Here is an 18561-nt window from a genome sequence, read left to right on the forward strand (position 1 = left end):
CTGAATTTTCGCAATCCTCGTAAACTTGTCTGTCTGGCATGCGACCAGAGCGCGTTATTGTGTGGTGTGTTGCTGAGCGTTTAAAACGGCAGAGAAAAAGTCCGAGGTGAGGCAAACCGCTCTCGTGTCTCCCGATAGGGGCGCTCATGATCAGAGACATACGGTGGCGTAAGCGAGTCAAGTGCTGCAGCGAGTAACATGTTTTGTGTGTTGTTTGAGCCATCAAAACGGCAGAGAAAAAAAGTCTGAGGTGAGGCAAACCGTTGTCGTGCCTCACGATAGGGGCGGGGCGCTCATGATCCCAGACATACTGCGGCACTTACTCGCTAAGGCGAGTAAGTGCCGCAGCGACTTTCAACATGAATGGTTTGTTTCAATCAGCACGACGGAAAGTTACTCGCTCTTTCTAAACAGAGTGGTGTACGTGAAAAGACTGGCTTTGTGGATGTTCTGCAAATAACCGCCTTTTCAGCTTTCCTTGCCTTGTTTTTCAACCTATGGAACTGTGTGCACTCAAATGGGATTTTTTGGCCTAAAAGAATTTGCAAAGCGGCCTCACCAAACATGAGCGGTCGGCCGCACATTGTTAAAGCTAGATGGCGCTGAAAACGTTTGGAATGACGAGGATAGACTTGGCTTTGGATGAACAGCAGCGACTCAACATCAGTGTCCACAATGCTATGGTAAAAGAGAACCGAGAGCAGCTAGCATTTCGTGGAAATGATGAGAGTATGAGCTCTGCTAATCGCGGAAACTATGTTAAACTCTTAAAATACTTTTACAACTGAAGGAAGTGAAAGAGGAATTTTAACAGAAAGTGACGGCTATTTTTATCCAGAAGAACCGGCACATGGACTTCATTTATAAGTAAAGGTAAGACGGCGATAACATTATTTTTGTTTAGTTTTTAATGAAATGCACATTTTGTGGGCGACAGTTTGTATGTGTAAAGAATGCAGAAATTAAACATAACCCGTAAACTGCTGACAATCAAATTGCAAATAACCTGCGCAGAGCGCATACTGTATACCTGTAAATCTGATTCTGATTACGTCAGTGCCTCACCAGCTATAAACCTCACCGCACGTCACTGGGTAATACGAGCCCATCAACACGAGATGAGCGACAATGGCAATAAACAAAAATGTCCCACCTCGTTTTTGTAACTGAGGAAATAATGCACATTACTATGTTCAATATGTTTTTACAGAAATGGGTGTCTGTTATTTATCTAGGATAACAAAACCTGCATGACAAATTGGGCACCCCAGAGTTTTCAGTGTAAGACATCACAAGTTGAACAGGAAAATTGGCCCTCAGCGTGTTTTTGCTTGAATTTAGTGTATGAAATTAGGGAAATCATGTCACCCTCTTGTGGTCAAAGACAGAATGGGTGGTCAATGACCACAAATGTCGTTTTGGCACAGCATTATTATGTATGACACAATCCAAACAACATCCCCAATCATGGTGTAAATGAACTATAAGCAACAACACACAATAACACACATGCTAAATGAACTTTTGGATATCTATACTGTGTATATATATATATTAGGGGTGTTAACGGTACGTGTGTTTGTATTGAACCGTTTCGGTACAGGGGTTTCGGTACAGGGGTTTCGGTTCGGGGGTTTCGGTTCGGTTCGGAGATATACCGAATGACACGGACATATATTAAGTAGCGCACCGCACGTTGTGTAAACAGTGCACACCGAGGCACCATCATGTCCCGACTTAAACAAGTTGAAAAACTTTTTCGGGTGTTACCATTTAGTGGTCAATTGTACGGAATATATACTGAACTGTGCAATGTACTAATAAAAGTTTCAATCAATCAAAAAAAACAACACACAGCATGCTGGCATCGGGCTATGATAGACTGACCACACCTCCTCTTTTCACGGGATATGTCCTCTTTGCGGAGCTGTCCAGGTGGAGTTTCTTAAATGCCTCGAATTTCCGGCATTTTGAGTTACGGTTGCGTGTATTTTCAATGTACATTCAGGGTTAAGAAGGGGTTAAAAACAACCAAAAAAGTGGTGCACGCAGTGTTAACATTCGTGAGGGAGAGACAGAGACAGACAGCGAGAGAGTTATGATAAATGCGCATGCGTCGCCAGGCTCTGCTTTTTATCCATTGATTAATCAGATAAAATTGTTTTATTATCTATAGCAGGGGTGTCAAAAGTGTGCACCGGAGGCCATTTGCGGCCCACAGCTGATGTTTTAAAGGCCCAAGGCACATTCTAAAAATACTATTAAACAAAAACATAAACACAAGTGAAATAAAAAAGCTTAAAGGCTAAATATAATTTAGAAAAAGTTGCAACGTTGAGTGATAAAACAAAGCGTTTTTTTTTTTCTTTCTAACTGTCATTGCTCAAAACATAATATTGAATCAAAATCAATGTTATTATGAATTATTGTCCTATCCAAGTTTCCCATTACTTCACATCAAATATTCCACTAAGGAAAATATTTTTGGTGGAAGATTTAGCAAATTTGTTAAATAGATAATCCCAAAATTTATATTTAGTTTTTTTCTTACTGTACCGAAAATGAACTGAACCGTGACCGAAAGTTTTGTGTACCGTTACACCCCTAATATATATATATATATATATATATATACACATATATATATATATATATATATATATATATATATATATATATATATATATATATATAATATTACACACATATAAATCTGTTGTGTAGGACTAGATGGTACAAGTGGGCGCCCCCCTTCTTCAGTGTTTTGCTGATAAGCCCACGACATCTCCAGAGGGTTCAGCAGTGAGTCCCAGCATCACAGGATCACTCCCTAGATGCCATTAACTCATTTGAAAGTCCAGGTTGGAGTCCCTTCGCTTGACCCAAAGCCACTGACTCCCATTTTTATGAGCGACTTTGGAGATGTCTTTCACTGCCTGCTGGTGGGCCTTTCCTTGGACTCCCACTTCCCTGAAGAGCCTGGATGTTGAGGTGGCCACGAACCCTCTGCAGCGTACTTCCACTGGGCATACCCTCCCTTTCCAGCCTTGCTGTTGCGCATCAGCTGCAAGCTCAGTGTACCTCAGCTTCTTGCGCTCATAGGCCTCCTCCATTGCACTCTCCCAGTGCATCGTGAGCTCTATGATGTACATGATCCTGAACGAGGCTGACCACAGAACAAGATCTGGCTGCAGGTCGTTGGACGCGATCTCAACTGGGAAGCAGAGCCTCTGGCCCAGGTCTGCTAGCAGTTTCCAGTCCTGTGCCCCGCCTAGCTGTCCAGTGTCTGGTCTTGTGGTGGTGAAGCTGGCTTGACCCTCGCCCTCCCGGGCAAATGTTGTTGCTTACCATCAGGATGACGGGGGAGGAAAGGCATTGACACTTGTCCGTCGACTTTCCAGCACTGCTGCAAGACACTAACACCTGCTTGTGCCACCAGTATGTGCTTTAGTGTTGTTGGACTCGGACATAGAGGGCATGTGGGGTCTTCACCATACCACTGGATGAGGTTTTTTGGAGAAGGCAGTAATCGTAGGCAGTCCTAATGGTAAAGCTCGCCCTGAATGCCTCCATCTCCCACAGCTCTTTCCAGGAGATCTTCCTCTTCTCCACTCCTTCCCATGTCATCCACTGCCCTTGCTTTGCCTGCGCCACAGCTGGTGCGCACCCTCTTGCTTCCTCTCTCTCTCTCTCTCTGTGTGTGTGTAAGTAATTTTCTACCGCTTGTCCCGTTCGGGGTCACCGGGGGTGCTCTTGCCTATCTCAACTGCATTCAGGTGAAAGGCGTCGTACACCCTGGACAAGTCGCCACCTCATCACAGGGCCAACACAGATAGACAGACAACATTCACACTCATATTCACACACTAGGGCCAATTTAGTGTTACCAATCAACCTATCTCCAGGTGCATGTTTTTGCAGTGGGAGGAAGCCGGAGAACCCGGAGGTAACCCACGCAGTCACGGGGAGAACATGCAAACTCCACACAGAAAGATCCCGAGCCCTGGATTGAACCCATAACTACCCAGGACCTTTGTATTGTGAGGCACATGCACTAACCCCTGTCGCACCATGCTGCCCGTATGTACTATGTATGTATGTATGTTACTTTGCTTAATGATAAGATCATCAAGCCCCCAGCTTAATGATCTTATCCCAATGTGGCCCCCCCAGTCAAAATGTTTGGACACCATGATGTAGACAACATCTCTGATTGTGTGTGCATGAAGACAAATGTTATTAAGTAAAAGAGTACATATTGTTGTCATGTGTGGCACTTTGAGACAAGAACATGTTGACTGACAGTCTGAAAGGAACATGTCTTTTTTTTAATGTGTAAAATATCAAATTGGCAAATTGAATTGCTATCCAAATTTAGAGAGAACATGAGTTTTTGTTCCTCCCAACGGTGCACAGTACTAGATGGGATCAAGTGTCATAAAATTAGAAGCTGCTATTTTAGGAGCTGTGAATGTTTTAATAAGTATTTTATATCCTCTGCAAGGCTGCTTTCATGCTCCTCTTCACGTGCTTAATCACACCTTCTCACCCTCACTAGCTGCTTCTCATCAAAGTCCCTCTCCTGTCACACCCGATGAAGACAAGCTGACTTCACCTCCTTTCTTATTTCCCTGCAGAGTGCAAGCTATTGTGTTTGCTGTCACATTCCACTCTCGCTACGCTTTAGCTCATCCAACCTATGCAAAATGCACATCCATGGAAACTAGTCATGCTGGCTGCTGGTACAGTACTTAGCATGACGGCCTCACAGTCTGAAGACCTGAGTTGGAATCTCTGTTGGAATACGTAGAGTTTGCATGTTCTCCCATGTTTGCTTAGCTTTTCTGTGGATACTCCAACTTCATCGTTTTGTTGTCCACAGGTGTCATTGTTAAGGGTTGATTGTCGCGCTCTCTCAGATGGGATCCTAATAATAGTCATTTGACCCATTGACCCATTCATATTACTATCTTTCTTCTGACTACAGCCATAAAACACAAAAGAAATACAAGCCGGAAAAAATGTATAAAAAGAAATACTACACAAAATACAAATATTACAAATAATCATTGATTAGATTTCTTTCTACACACTCAAAAGAGTGACAACTGTGAACTCAGTGTCAATTTTTTTCCCCGTATGAATCGCGATTCTTATTTGTAACAATTCTTTCTCAAATCCAATAAGTAAATGGTAAATGGGTTGTACTTGTATAGCGCTTTTCTAACCCTTTTTAAGGAGCCCAAAGCCCTTTGACAGTATTTCCACATTCGCCCATTCACACACACATTCGCACACTGACGGCGGGAGCTGCCATGCAAGGCAGCTCACCAGGACCCATCAGGAGCAAGGGTGAAGTGTCTTGCCCAAGGACACAACGGACGTGACTAGGATGGTAGAAGGTGGGGATTGAACCAATAACCCTTCGATTGCTGGCACAGCCACTCTATCAACTTCGCAACGCTGTCCCTTATAAATACATTAAAAAAGATATATATTCTGTCCTCTCCAGCCAGGCAAATCCTATTTTTGATGCAGATAAGTAATTAATATAATGATTTATCAAAACCGTTTGTCTATTTTGTTGAGTAATGTAATTGATCATAAAACTGGCCCCAATGTCATTAAAAAAATACTGATTAGAAATTGTTTTAAATGGATTGTGAATTTAATCGTTACCCCAGAGAATGGAATCTAATCAATTCAAAGATTCATAGCCCTACTGAGAAGCCATCATTCATTCACGCCACATTCACACATTCATGATGGATCATGTCCAGACTTTCTGGATCACCTCAGGACTGTCTGGATAATCCCAGGACTGTCTGGATCACCTCAGTACTGTATGGATCATCTCAGTACTCTCTGGATCACCTCCGAACTGTCTGTTTCATCTCAATACTGTCTGGATCACCTCAGGACTGTCGGGATCATCTCAGGCCTGTCTGGATCACCTCCGGACTGTTTGGTTCATCTCAGGACTATCTGGATCACCTCCGGGCTATCTGGTTCATCTCAATACTGCCTGGATCACCTCCGGACTGTCTGGTTCATCTCAATACTGTCTGGATCACCTCAGGACTGTCTAGATCATCTCAGGACTGTCTGGATCACCTCTGTACTGTCTGGATCATCTCAGTACCTCTGGATCACCTCCGAACTGTCTGGTTCATCTCAGTACTGTCTGGTTCATCTCAGTACTGTCTGGATGACCTCCGGACTGTCTGGTTCATCTCAATACTGTCTGGATGACCTCCGGATTGTCTGGTTCATCTCAATACTGTCTGGATCACCTCCGGACTGTCTGGATCACCTCCGGACTGTCTGGTTTATCTCAGTACTGTCTGGTTTATCTCAGTACTGTCTGGTTCATCTCAGTACTGTCTGGTTCATCTCAGGACTGTCCGGTTCACCTCAGGACTGTCTGACCAATCATGGAAGACCCGGTCTGATTCAAAGTGCCATCATTGTGCGTACAAACCGCAGAAACAACTTGCCAAGAGCAAAGCTTGTTCTTAAATGGCTTGCTGAATCAGAACCTAGTCGGGGAACATGTTTCCAGCACCGGTACCTGAGGGACCTCAGATTGAAAGCCTCTGTGAGAACTCTGCCTTATCCTTGAAAATGCTACAGAGTGAGTGTCGCTCAGAGCTACGTTTCCAGATGATGCATTACCTCCACTTCAACGCCCTCCACTTTGTGCAGCCGCTGACTGGATATCAATAGCTTAACTGAAGGTATCAATGGGCTCCTAGGCTCTTTATTAATGGGTCATCTCTTTGGCATGGACAAAACCTCAAGCAAACACACACACTTGATCTGCTGATGATTGTCATTGTCTCCACCTCTAACTGACACCATTGTTTCCATCTTGTTTGCTACTTTTGCCTTCTTGACGTTCCCATGTTGTTTGCTACCTTTGCCTTCTTGACGTTTCCATCTTGTTTGCTACTTTTGCCTTTTTGACGTTTCCATCTTGTTTGCTACTTTTGCCTTTTTGACGTTTCCATCTTGTTTGCTACTTTTGCCTTCTTGACATTTCCATCTTGTTTGCTACTTTTGCCTTCTTGACGTTTCCATCTTGTTTGCTACTTTTGCCTTCTTGACGTTTCCATCTTGTTTGCTACTTTTGCCTTCTTGACGTTTCCATCTTGTTTGCTACTTTTGCCTTCTTGACGTTTATTTATTCATTGTACTGTAGCTAAGTGTACTTATTGAAGTATGTATTCAGTGTACTGTAGCTTAGTTCCCCTCCACATCTGTGGTACCCTACATGGTTTCTCATTGTTCCATTGGGTTGAGTTTTTTCTTCCTCTGATGTGTGATCTGAGTCTAGGATGCCATTGTGGCCTTTGCAGCCCTTTGAGACACTTGTGATCAAAGGCTATACAAATACATTTTAATTGATCGATTGACTTATTGAAGTATGTCAGTGATGATGAACATGGTGTTCCGTCACAATACTCCTGCTCTTCTACTCATCATAAACCTTCACACCATGTTGAGGTGTTCTCCGACATCTGAAGTCTTGAAATAAAAGCTGATGTCTCACTCTGAGACTGCTCCTCTCTGAAGGTCTCACACTAAACTCCTTCATAATCCATAAATGTGATTTTGACTCACTTTGCACACGTGCATATTTAATTAGAGCTTCTTCTCACCAGGTCTTTACGAGAAGCGATCAATGGAAAGTTCCACTTGTCTGAGGGATTCTTGCCTGCCTACAAAGTTAGACCTGACGTTCTTCACGCTCATACTCTCCTTCTCATGTCCAGGTCTTTCTGCGGCCGTGCAGAAGTTCTCCCAGTCCCTGCAGGAGTTCCAGTTTGAGTGCCTGGGTGACGCAGAGACTGATGACGAGGTGAACATTGGTGAGTCTCTGCTGTATTTTGTAAACCACTCGGTCTCGATACAAGTCTTGGTTTGACTAAAAAGTCCATGAGGGTCTGAGGTTAGATGAAGGTGGTTGCCAAGCAGGAACAACTTCAAATTTCGGACAAGAGCCACCTTGTCTCCTTACCAATGGTCCCAGATTGGGGGGACTTAGTGCCTACTCAAACTAAAAACTGAACCAGGACACTGCACATGTCCAAACCCCGAAACCAGTGAAATCGTCACATTGTGAAAATAAGTACAAACAAAATACAATGATTTGCAAATAATTTTCAATTTATATCCAATTGAATAGACTGCAAAGACATCATATGTAATGTTCACACTGAGAAAATATTTTTTTTACAAATATTAGCTCATTTGGAATTTGATGCCTGCAACATGTTTCAAAAAAGCTGGCACAAGTAGCAAAAAGACTGAGAAAGTTGAGGAAAGCTCATCAAAGACTCATTTGGAACATCCCACAGGTGAACAGGCTAATTGGGAACAGGTGGGTGCCATGATTGGGTATAAAAGCAGCTTCCATGAAATGCTCAGTCATTCACAAACAAGGAAGGGGCAAGGGTCACCACTTTGTGAACAATTGCCTGAGCAAATTGTTTAAGAACAACATTTCTCAACCAGCTATTACAAGGAATTTAGGGAGTTCACCATCTACGCTCCGTAATATCAAAAGGTTCAGAGAATTTGGACAAATAACTGCACATAAGTGGTGATGTTACGGACCTTAGATCCTTCAGGCGGTACTCCATCAAAAAGCGACATCGGTGTGTAAAGGATATCACCACATGAGCTCAGGAACACTTCATAAATCCACTGTGAGTAACTACAGTTGCTTTCTCAAAGTGCAAGTTAAAACTCTACTTCCATCCATCCATCCATCCATTTTCTACCGCTTATTCCCTTTCGGGGTCGCGCGGGGCGCTGGCGCCTATCTCAGCTACAATCGGGCGGAAGGCAGAGTACACCCTGGACAAGTCGCCACCTCATCGCAGGGCCAACACAGATAGACAGACAACATTCACACACTAGGGCCAATTTAGTGTTGCCAATTAATCTATCCCCAGGTGCATGTCTTTGGAAGTGGGAGGAAGCCGGAGTACCCGGAGGGAACCCACGCATTCACGGGGAGAACATGCAAACTCCACACAGAAAGATCTAAGCCATTTATCAACAATACCCAGAAACGCTTCGCTGGGCCCAAACTCATCTAAAAGTGTTCGGTGGTCTGACGATTCCACATTTCAAATTGTTTTTGGAAACTGTGGATGTGGTGTCCTCCAGACCAAAGAGGAAAATAACCATCCGGATTGTTCTAGACGCATAGTTCAAAAGCCAGCATCTGTTATGTTATTGGGGTGTATTAGTGCCCAAGGCATGGGTAAATTACACATCTGTGAAGGCACCATTAATGCTGAAAGGTACTTACAGGTTTTGGAGCAAGATATGTTGCCGTCCAAGCAACGTTTGAACGCCCCTGCTTATTTCAGCAAGACAATGCCAAGCCACGTGTTTTAACAGCGTGATTTCATAGTAAAAGAGTGCAGGTAGTAGACTGGCCTGCCTGTAGTCCAGACCTGTCTCCCATTGAAAATGTGTGTTGCAATCTGAAGCCTAAAAAAGCTTAAGGGAGACTGTTGAACAACTTAGGCTGTACATCAAGCAAGAATGGGAAATAATTCCACTTCAAAAATGGGTCTCCTCAGCTCCCAAAGGTTTTCTGAGCTTTGTTAAAAGCAAAGTCCATGTAACACAGTAGTAAAAATGACCCCGTGACAACTTTTTTGCAATGTGTTCCTGCCATTAAATTCCAAGTTCATAATTATTTACAAAAAATCACAAAGTTTCTCTGTGTGACCTTTTAAATATTTTGTCTTTGCAGTCTATTCAATTGAATATAAATTGAAAAGGATTTGCAAACCCTTGTATTCTGTTATTTACCATTTACACTATGCGACAACTTCACTGTTTTTGGCTTTTGTATAATTGAGGAGTGATTGGCTGAGGAGACTTCTGCGAGGAGAGATGAATGATCCCGCACTGGTCCTTCAGCTGCCAATCTTCACTCTTGTTTGGTCTACTCATTATGAGACCTTGTCCATGTGTGAGGAGTGAGCACAGCCACCTCATCTTCAATACTATGCAGAGTCCACCACATGACAGGCAGCTTTTTCAACAGACCAATTATTTCTGTGTGTGTGCACCAAGATCCACACACAAGAACCTCAGTCTGCTCTCCTCTCGTGCAATTAACTCTGATACTTAGGATGCTCGTTAAAAACATGCCATTAATTAAGAGTGAATGACACCTCCTCGCCTCCCAAAGAGAACCGAAGATGGCGGTCAGACTTTCCTCCAAGGCCAAACAGCAAGGCCAGATAGAGTCCTTGATCTTGAGTCTTTGTGTCACCCAGGGACATATGAGCTACTTGTTAGAACTGCAAATACATTAGAAGTATCCTTGAAAAAATGACTGATTATTTCTCTTGTAAAACTTCATTTCAGTCTGTATTTTTTTCTGCATAGAAAGTGAGCATCAATACAAACAACATGCACACAACAATAATATCTATGATATTGCCTGACATCACAATAGTTACTACATCAGGTAGTTACTACATGATGCTATTAAAACAATAAAACACATGACAACAATAGTTATTAAATCAAGTATTTACTACATGATGATGTTAAAGCAATCACACACATAAAGTTATTAAATCAGGTATTTACTACATGACACTATTATGTTTGTTATTATTTTAACAGTGTCATCGTAGTAAATACCTGATTTAATAACTGTTTTATGTGTTTTCTTGTTTTAACATCATGTTGTAAATACTTGATTTAATAACTGTTGTCATGTTTGTTATTGTTTTAACATCAGTTAATAAATCGGGCGTGTGTATTTACTACATGATTGTAAGACAATAAAACACATCACAATAGTTATTACATCAGGTGTGTGTATTTACTACATGATGATGTTAAAACAATACACACATGACAACTTTAAAACAATAACAAACATCACAACAATAGTTATTAAATCAGGCGTGGCTATTCACTACATGATGATGTTAAAGGCCTACTGAAATGAGATTTTCTTATTTAAACGGGGATAACAGGTCCATTCTCTGTGTCATACTTGATCATTTCGCGATATTGCCATATTTTTGCTGAAAGGATTTAGTAGAGAACATCGACGATAAAGTTAGCAACTTTTGGTCGCTAACAGAAAAGCCCTGCCTTTACCGGAAGTAGCAGACGATGACGTCACAAGGGTGAGAGCTCCTCACGTCCTCACATTGTTTATAATGGGAGCCTCCAGCAGCAAGAGCTATTCGAACCGAGAAAACGACAATTTCCTCATTAATTTGAGCGAGGATGAAAGATTCGTGTTTGAGGATATTGATAGTGACAGACTAGAAAAAAAAAAAGGCGATTGCATTGGGACGGATTCAGATGTTTTTAGACACAATTATTAGATTAATTTTGGGAAATCCCTTATCTTTCTATTGTGTTGCTAGTGTTTTAGTGAGTTTAACAGTACCTGATAGTCGGAAGGGTGTGTCCACGGGTGTGTTGACGCCAGTGTCTGATGGAAGTCGACGGCAGCTGTATGGACGGCACAATCTCAGCTGATCTCCGGTAAGAGGCGACTTTTTACCACAATTTTCTCACCCAAAACTGCTGGTTGACAAGTGGTCGGGATCCATGTTCGCTTGACTGCTCTGATCCATAGTAAAGTTTTACTTCCGGGAATTTTAAACAAGGAATCACTGTGTGTTTGTGTGGCTAAAGACTAAAACTTCCCAACTCCATCTTTCTACTTTGACTTCTCCGTTATTAATAGAACAAATTGCAAAATATTCAGCAACACAGATGTCCAAAATACTGTGTAATTATGCGGTTAAAGCAGACGACTTTTAGCTGTGTGTGTGTGCAGCGCTAATATTTCCTAACAGTCTGTGACGTCACGCGTACCCGTCAGCATTCCGCCACGTTTTCAACAGGACACTTAGCGGGAAATTTAAAATTACAATTTAGTAAACTATAAAGGCCGTATTGGCATGTGTTGTGATGTTAATATTTCATCATTGATATATAAACTATCAGACTGCGTGGTCGGTAGTAGTGGGTTTCAGTAGGCCTTTAAAACAATAACAAATTAATGTAGACGAAGCCATGTCAGTCATAACGTGAGAAGACTAGCTTTAAAGGCCTACTGAAATTAGATTTTCTTATTTAAACGGGGATAGCAGGTCCATTTTATGTGTCATACTTGATCATTTCGCGATATTGCCATATTTTTGCTGAAAGGATTTAGTAGAGAACATCCACGATAAAGTTCGCAACTTTTGGTTGCTAATAAAAAAGCCTTGCCTGTACCGAAAGTAGCAGACGATGTGCGCGTGACGTCACAGGTTGTCGGGCTCCTCACGTCCTCACATTAATTATAATCATAGCCACCATCAGCAAGAGCGATTCGGACCGAGAAAGCAATGATTTCCCCATTAATTTGAGCGAGGATGAAAGATTTGTGGATGAGGAAATTTAGAGTGAAATACTAGAAGAAAAAAAAGGCAAGGGCAGTGAGAGCGATTCAGATGTTATTAGACACATTTACTAGGATAATTCTGGAAAATCCCTTATCTGATTATTGTGTTACTAGTGTGTTAGTGAGATTATAAAGTCACACCTGAAAATTGGAGTGGTGTGTTGACCGCCAGTGTCTCTGATGGAAGCCATGGAGGAGCAAAGAAAGTCGTAGCTGCCTTTTTGACAGCTGCTGCAGGAGGACGTAAGCTCCGCTGATGTCTCCGGTAAGAGCCGACTTATTACCACAATTTTCTCACCAAAACCTGACGGTTGACATGTGGTCAGGAAACACATTCGCTTGACCGCTCTGTTCCATATTAAAGCTTCACAAAAAACAAAGAAACACCGGCTGTGTTTTGGTTGCTGAAGGCAGCTGCAATACACCGCTTTCCACCAACAGCATCCTTCTTTATAGTCTCCATTATTAATTGAACAAATTGCGAAAGATACCGCAACACAGATGTCCAAAATACTGTGCAATTATGCGATTAAATCGGACGACTTTTAGCCGTGAGTGGTGCTGTGATAAAATGTCCGTTCCAACCAATAACGTCACAAGCACGCGTCAACATTCTGTGACCATTTTATCAGGGAACTTCGCGGAAAATTTAAAATTGCAATTTAGTAAACTAAAAAGGCCGTATTGGCATGTGTTGCAATGTTAATATTTCATCATTGATATATAAACTATCAGACTGCGTGGTCGATAGTAGTGGGTTTCAGTAGGCCTTTAATGTCGGAGGAAAAGGAAAAGAAGAAATTACGGCATGGAACATAAGCAGAAGCGGCACTTTCATTATAAAGGTTTCACAAGGGGACTGCGTGGCGAAGTTGGTAGAGTGGCTGTGCCAACAATCTGAGGGTTACTGGTTCAATCCCCATCTTCTACCATCCTAGTCACGTCCGTTGTGTCCTTGGGCAAGACACTTCACCCTTGCTCCTGATGGGTACTGGTGAGCGCCTTGCATGCCAGCTCCTGTAATTAGTGTGTGTGAATGGGCGAATGTGGAAATACTGTCAAAGCACTTTGGGCTCCTTAAAGGGGAACATTATCACCAGACTTATGTAAGCGTCAATATATACCTTGATGGTGCAGAAAAAAGACCATATATTTTTTTAACCGATTTCCGAACTCTAAATGGGTGAATTTTGGCGAATTAAACGCCTTTCTGTTTATTGCTCTGGTGGCGATGACGTCAGAACGTGACGTCACCGAGGTAATACAGCCGCCATTTTCATTTTCTACACATTACAAACACCGGGTCTCAGCTCTGTTATTTTCCGTTTTTTCGACTATTTTTTGGAACCTTGGAGACATCATGCCTCGCCGGTGTGTTGTCGAAGGGTGTAACAACACTAACAGGGAGGGATTCAAGTTGCACAGAAGATGCGAAAGTGTCTGCCGCCAGACCCCCATTGAATGTGCTGTAGTGTCTTCACATTTGACTGGCGATGACAGACATGACACAGAGATGTATGGATAACCTGCAGATGCATTTGCAACGATAAAGTCAACAAAATTACAAAGATGAGTTTTGTTGTTGACTTATGTGCTAATCAGACATATTTGGTTGCGGCGTGACTGCCAGCTAATAGATGCTAACATGCTATGCTAATCGATGCTAACATGCTATGCTAATCGATGCTAACATGCTAATTAACAGCAATGACAGAAATGGCACAGAGATGTATGGATAACCTGCAGATGCATTTGCAATGATAAAGTCAACAAAATCACAAAGGTGAGTTTTGTTGATGTTGACTTATGTGCTAATCAGACATATTTGGTCGTGGCGTGACTGCCAGCTAATCGATGCTAACATGCTATTTACCGGCGGTGCTAAAGCAGACATGGCACAGAGATGTATGGATAACCTGCAGATGCATTTGCAACTATATTACGTTTCCTTCCACCCACATTTAATGCGAAAAAAACACCAAATCGACGGATTTAAGTTGCTCCATTATCACAAAATGCGAAAGTCCTGATTGTTTGGTCCGCACATTTTACCGGCGATGCTAACGCAGCTATTCGGCCATGCTATGGCTATGAATAGCGTCAATAGCTATTCGCTCAATAGCTTCAGTTTCTTCTTCAATACTTTCATACTCCAACCATCTGTTTCAATACATGCGTAAACTGTTGAATCGCTTATGCCGCTGAAATCCGAGTCTGAATCCGAGCTAATGTCACTATATCTTGCTGTGGTATTCCCATTGTTTGTTTACATTGGCAGCCCTGTATGACATCACAGGAAAATGGATAGTGGTTTCGAAGATAGCGAAAATAAGGCACTTTAAAGCTTTATTTAGGGATATTCCGGGACCGGTTACATTTTGAAAAAAATTTCAAAAAATACAACAAGCCACTGGGAACTGATTTTTATTGTTTTTAACCCTTTTGAAATTGTGATAATGTTCCCCATAAAAAGGGGTAGAAAAGCGCTATACGAGTACAACACATTTACCATTTACCATTTTATGTCCACATTTAGCCTGCAGACTTTGACTCTTGTGATTAACATTTATTTTCTATCACGTTATTTGAATAACTTAATGTGATTACCACGATGCACATTTTCTTTAACATAGTAAAGATGCCAGCATTAGCTACAGTAGATACATCCCGTCTGTTCTAAGGCAGGTACTATAAAAAATGTTACCGTATTTTTCGGATTATAAATCGCTCCGGAGTATACGTCGCACGGCCGAAAATGCATAGCAAAGAAGGAAAAAAACATATATACGTCGCACTGCAGTATAAGTCGCATTTTTGCGGAAATTTATTTTGATGAAATCCAACCCCAGGAATAGACATTTGAAAGGCAATTTAAAATAAAGAATAGTGAACAACAGGCTGAATAAGTGTACGTTATATGACGCATAAATAACCAACTGAGAACGTGCCTGGTATGTTAACGTAACATTATGGTAAGAGTCATTCAAATAACTATAACATATAGAACATGCTATACGTTTACCAAACAATTTGTCACTCCTGATCGATAAATCCGATGAAATCTTCTTCCTCGATGTCGCAGCTAAACAACTCTGTTAACTCCAAAGGTATGCGCCGCTTCCTCTTGTCGTTTTCTGCTGCATATTTCACTACGTCCAGCTTGTGATCTGCAGTATATGATTTCCTTTTCGGTGCCATTTTTGTTCAGCCCTTCTCAGTTTTCTTAAGTTACTGCCAACGATGAATTCATCCATTTTAATAGCTACGGCACTAGCATATAGCAGTTAGCAGTCCATGACCCACAATGCACTTCTGCCATGATCCTACCCCGCCGAATTCTTATTGGTTGACGTATATGTGACGATTGCTGACGTGTGTGTGACGATTGCTGACATTTTCTTCGTCTCTTCCGCGAATGATATAGATAATATTATTTGATATTTTACGGTAATGTGTTAATAATTTCACACATAAGTCGCTCCGGAGTGTATGTTGCATCCCCGGCAAAACTATGAAAAAAAACTGCGACTTATAGTCCGAAAAATACAGTAGTTAGCATCATACGTGCATAACAGGAGAACCTACAAAATAAAAGCATGTTAACATAAGCTGATCAACTAGTATGCACATTCCACAGTACCGGACTACTTTGTCTTTAACACTGTTTAGAAGTTTTTTTTAAAGATTTATTTCATCTTATGCAGGGTTTCCCCTCCTTGTAATTGATTGTGGGGGCTCGCCACAGCAAAATAAAAGCCGTCACATCTTAGAAATGAGGGTTTTCTACGTGAAAACAAAGTAATATAATGTTTTGTAGCCTCAAGAAGAAGTCGCACAAAGACTGACGCTCTTTTTAACTTTTATTGCCAATCTTATAACATGCTCAATTCCATCACGTGTCTCCCTGCTTTAGTCCCAGACACACTTCCTCATATTTTTGTGTGTGTGTGTGTGTGTGTGTGTGTGTGTGTGTGTGTGTGTGTGTGTGTGTGCGTGCGCGTGCGTGCGTGCGTGCGTGTGTGTGTGTGTGTGTGTGTAAGAGTAGCATCACCTAGGTTTATAAATCCCATCTTTACAAAGGCAAACATGATGTGAATGATGCAATAGTTAGTTTATTTAGTTCATTTATATTCCTGACACTATCATAGTGTTTCCAGTTAAACTAAAATAGCCATTTCAGTGTGGCCCCTGAGGCCGACATGTGTGGCCCCTGGTGTGAATGCAGCCTTCTCTTTGATGCTGACAACAGTTGCATCACCAGAAGGTGAGGTGACCTTCCATCCATCATCTCCTTGACTTCTTGTGCTGACATTCACATTCTCTACCAATTGATGCCACCAAAGGATGGATGCCACAGAAGAATATATTTCTGAAATATAAAGCAGTTACATGCCCTTTTCCCTGAAGGTCAGGCCTGTACCCTCACAATTCTCAATCAAGTCTCCAACCTACCATCTTCTCCCCCTCAAAAAGTCCATTGTTGACAGATACTCGACTAAATGTACACTAGACTGAGTCTTTTGATAAGTCTGTGAACCCAACCATAAATAATAATGAACTAAACTAAGTTCACCACATATTGATGATTGATCCACTAAGTCTGTATGCTAGAGTGACCAGACATAAGTAATTTCTTAGTCAAAATGCACCTGAAAATCTCTCAGACCATGAAAAACTAAATCCTCTGGTCTGATGAGACTAAGATCAAAGTGTTTGATGTGAATGTTTGGAGTTAAACAGGCACCACTCATTACTAAGACAATATCATCCCTAGAGTGGCAGCATCATGGTGTGGGGGTGCTTTTCAGCGACAGGAACTGGGGGACTTGTCAGGATAAAAGAAAAGATGAATGAAACAATGTACAGAGACATTCTGGATGAAAACCAACACTTCCCATCCAACCTGATGGAGCCTGAGAGGTGCTGCAAAGAGGAATGAGAGAAAGTGCCCAAAGATAGGTATGCCAAGATTGTGGCATTGTGTTCAAAAACACTCAATAACTCTGCCAAAGGTGCATCATCTAAGTATTGAGCAATGGGTCTGATTACTTATGTACACTCATGGTCAAAAGTTTACATACACTTGTAAAGAAAATAATAACATAGCTGTCTTGAGTTTCCAATTATTATTACAACTCTTATTTTTTCTTTATTAAAGGCCTCATCTTTTCTCCTTCGTAGAGGTCAATGGTAGCTCAATTTGTTTCATCTGGCACCACATGGACAAAGATAAGACCTGGAGGAAAGTTCTGTGGTCAGATGAAACAAAAATTGAGCTGTCTGGCAACAAAACCCAGCAATATGTTTGGAGGAGAAAATGTGAGGCCTTTAATCCCAGGAACACCATTCTTACCGTCAAGCATGGTGGTGGTAGTATTATGCTCTGGGCCTGTTTTGCTGCCAATGGAACTGTTGGTGTCTCTGGCAGGAAGTGAAAGTGTCTTTGGCAGGAAGTGAAAGTTTCTTTGACAGGAAATAAATGTGTCCGACAGGAAGTAAAGGTCTCTTTGACAGGAAGTAAAGACGCAGGCGTCTTTGACAGGAAGTAAATACGCAGGTGTGTCTGACAGAAAGTGAAGAGTCTGGCAGGAAGTGAAAGTGTCTTTGACAGGAAGTAAACGTGTATTTGACAGGAAATAAAGGTGTCTGACAGGAAGTAAAGGTGTATTTGACAGGAAGAAAAGACACAGGTGTCTTTGACAGGAAGTAAATGTGTCTCTGACAGGAAGTAAATACGCTGGTGTCTTTGACAGGAAGTAAATGTGTCTTTGACATGAAGTAAATGTGTCTCTGACAGGAAGTAAATACGCAGGTGTCTCTGGCAGGAAGTAAAGGTGTCTGACAGGAAGTAAAGACGCAGCGGTCTCTGACAGGAAGTAAAGGTGTCTTTGACAGGAAGTATAAACGCAGATGTATTTGACAGGAAGTAAAACTGCGTGACATCACATGAACCAGAAGCTAAACCAAGCCATCAGCCAGACTTGTATTCGTCAAAATAATTGTCTAACATGTTTCTAAACCAAAATGGGAGAAGATACACCTAATTAAACACAGAAATAAAAATATTACTCTTAAGAAGCCAGAACAATGTCCAATGTTTCCTCTGC

At 41.7% G+C, this 18561-nt stretch overlaps 1 protein-coding gene across 1 annotated transcript in view; it reads left to right on the top strand.

Annotated features, from left to right (window-relative positions):
* The window catches only part of LOC133537436 (rho GTPase-activating protein 42-like), a 183122-nt gene that overhangs the window by 17827 nt on the left and 146734 nt on the right, over nucleotides 1–18561 (top strand). The window contains exon 2 of the mRNA XM_061878443.1: nucleotides 7776–7871. Within this exon, the coding sequence (XP_061734427.1) occupies nucleotides 7776–7871 (96 nt within the window). The remainder of the gene's footprint in view (nucleotides 1–7775; nucleotides 7872–18561) is intronic.

This window comes from Nerophis ophidion, linkage group LG18 (genome assembly GCF_033978795.1).
Source record: "Nerophis ophidion isolate RoL-2023_Sa linkage group LG18, RoL_Noph_v1.0, whole genome shotgun sequence".
Classification (NCBI taxonomy): Eukaryota; Metazoa; Chordata; class Actinopteri; order Syngnathiformes; family Syngnathidae; genus Nerophis; species Nerophis ophidion.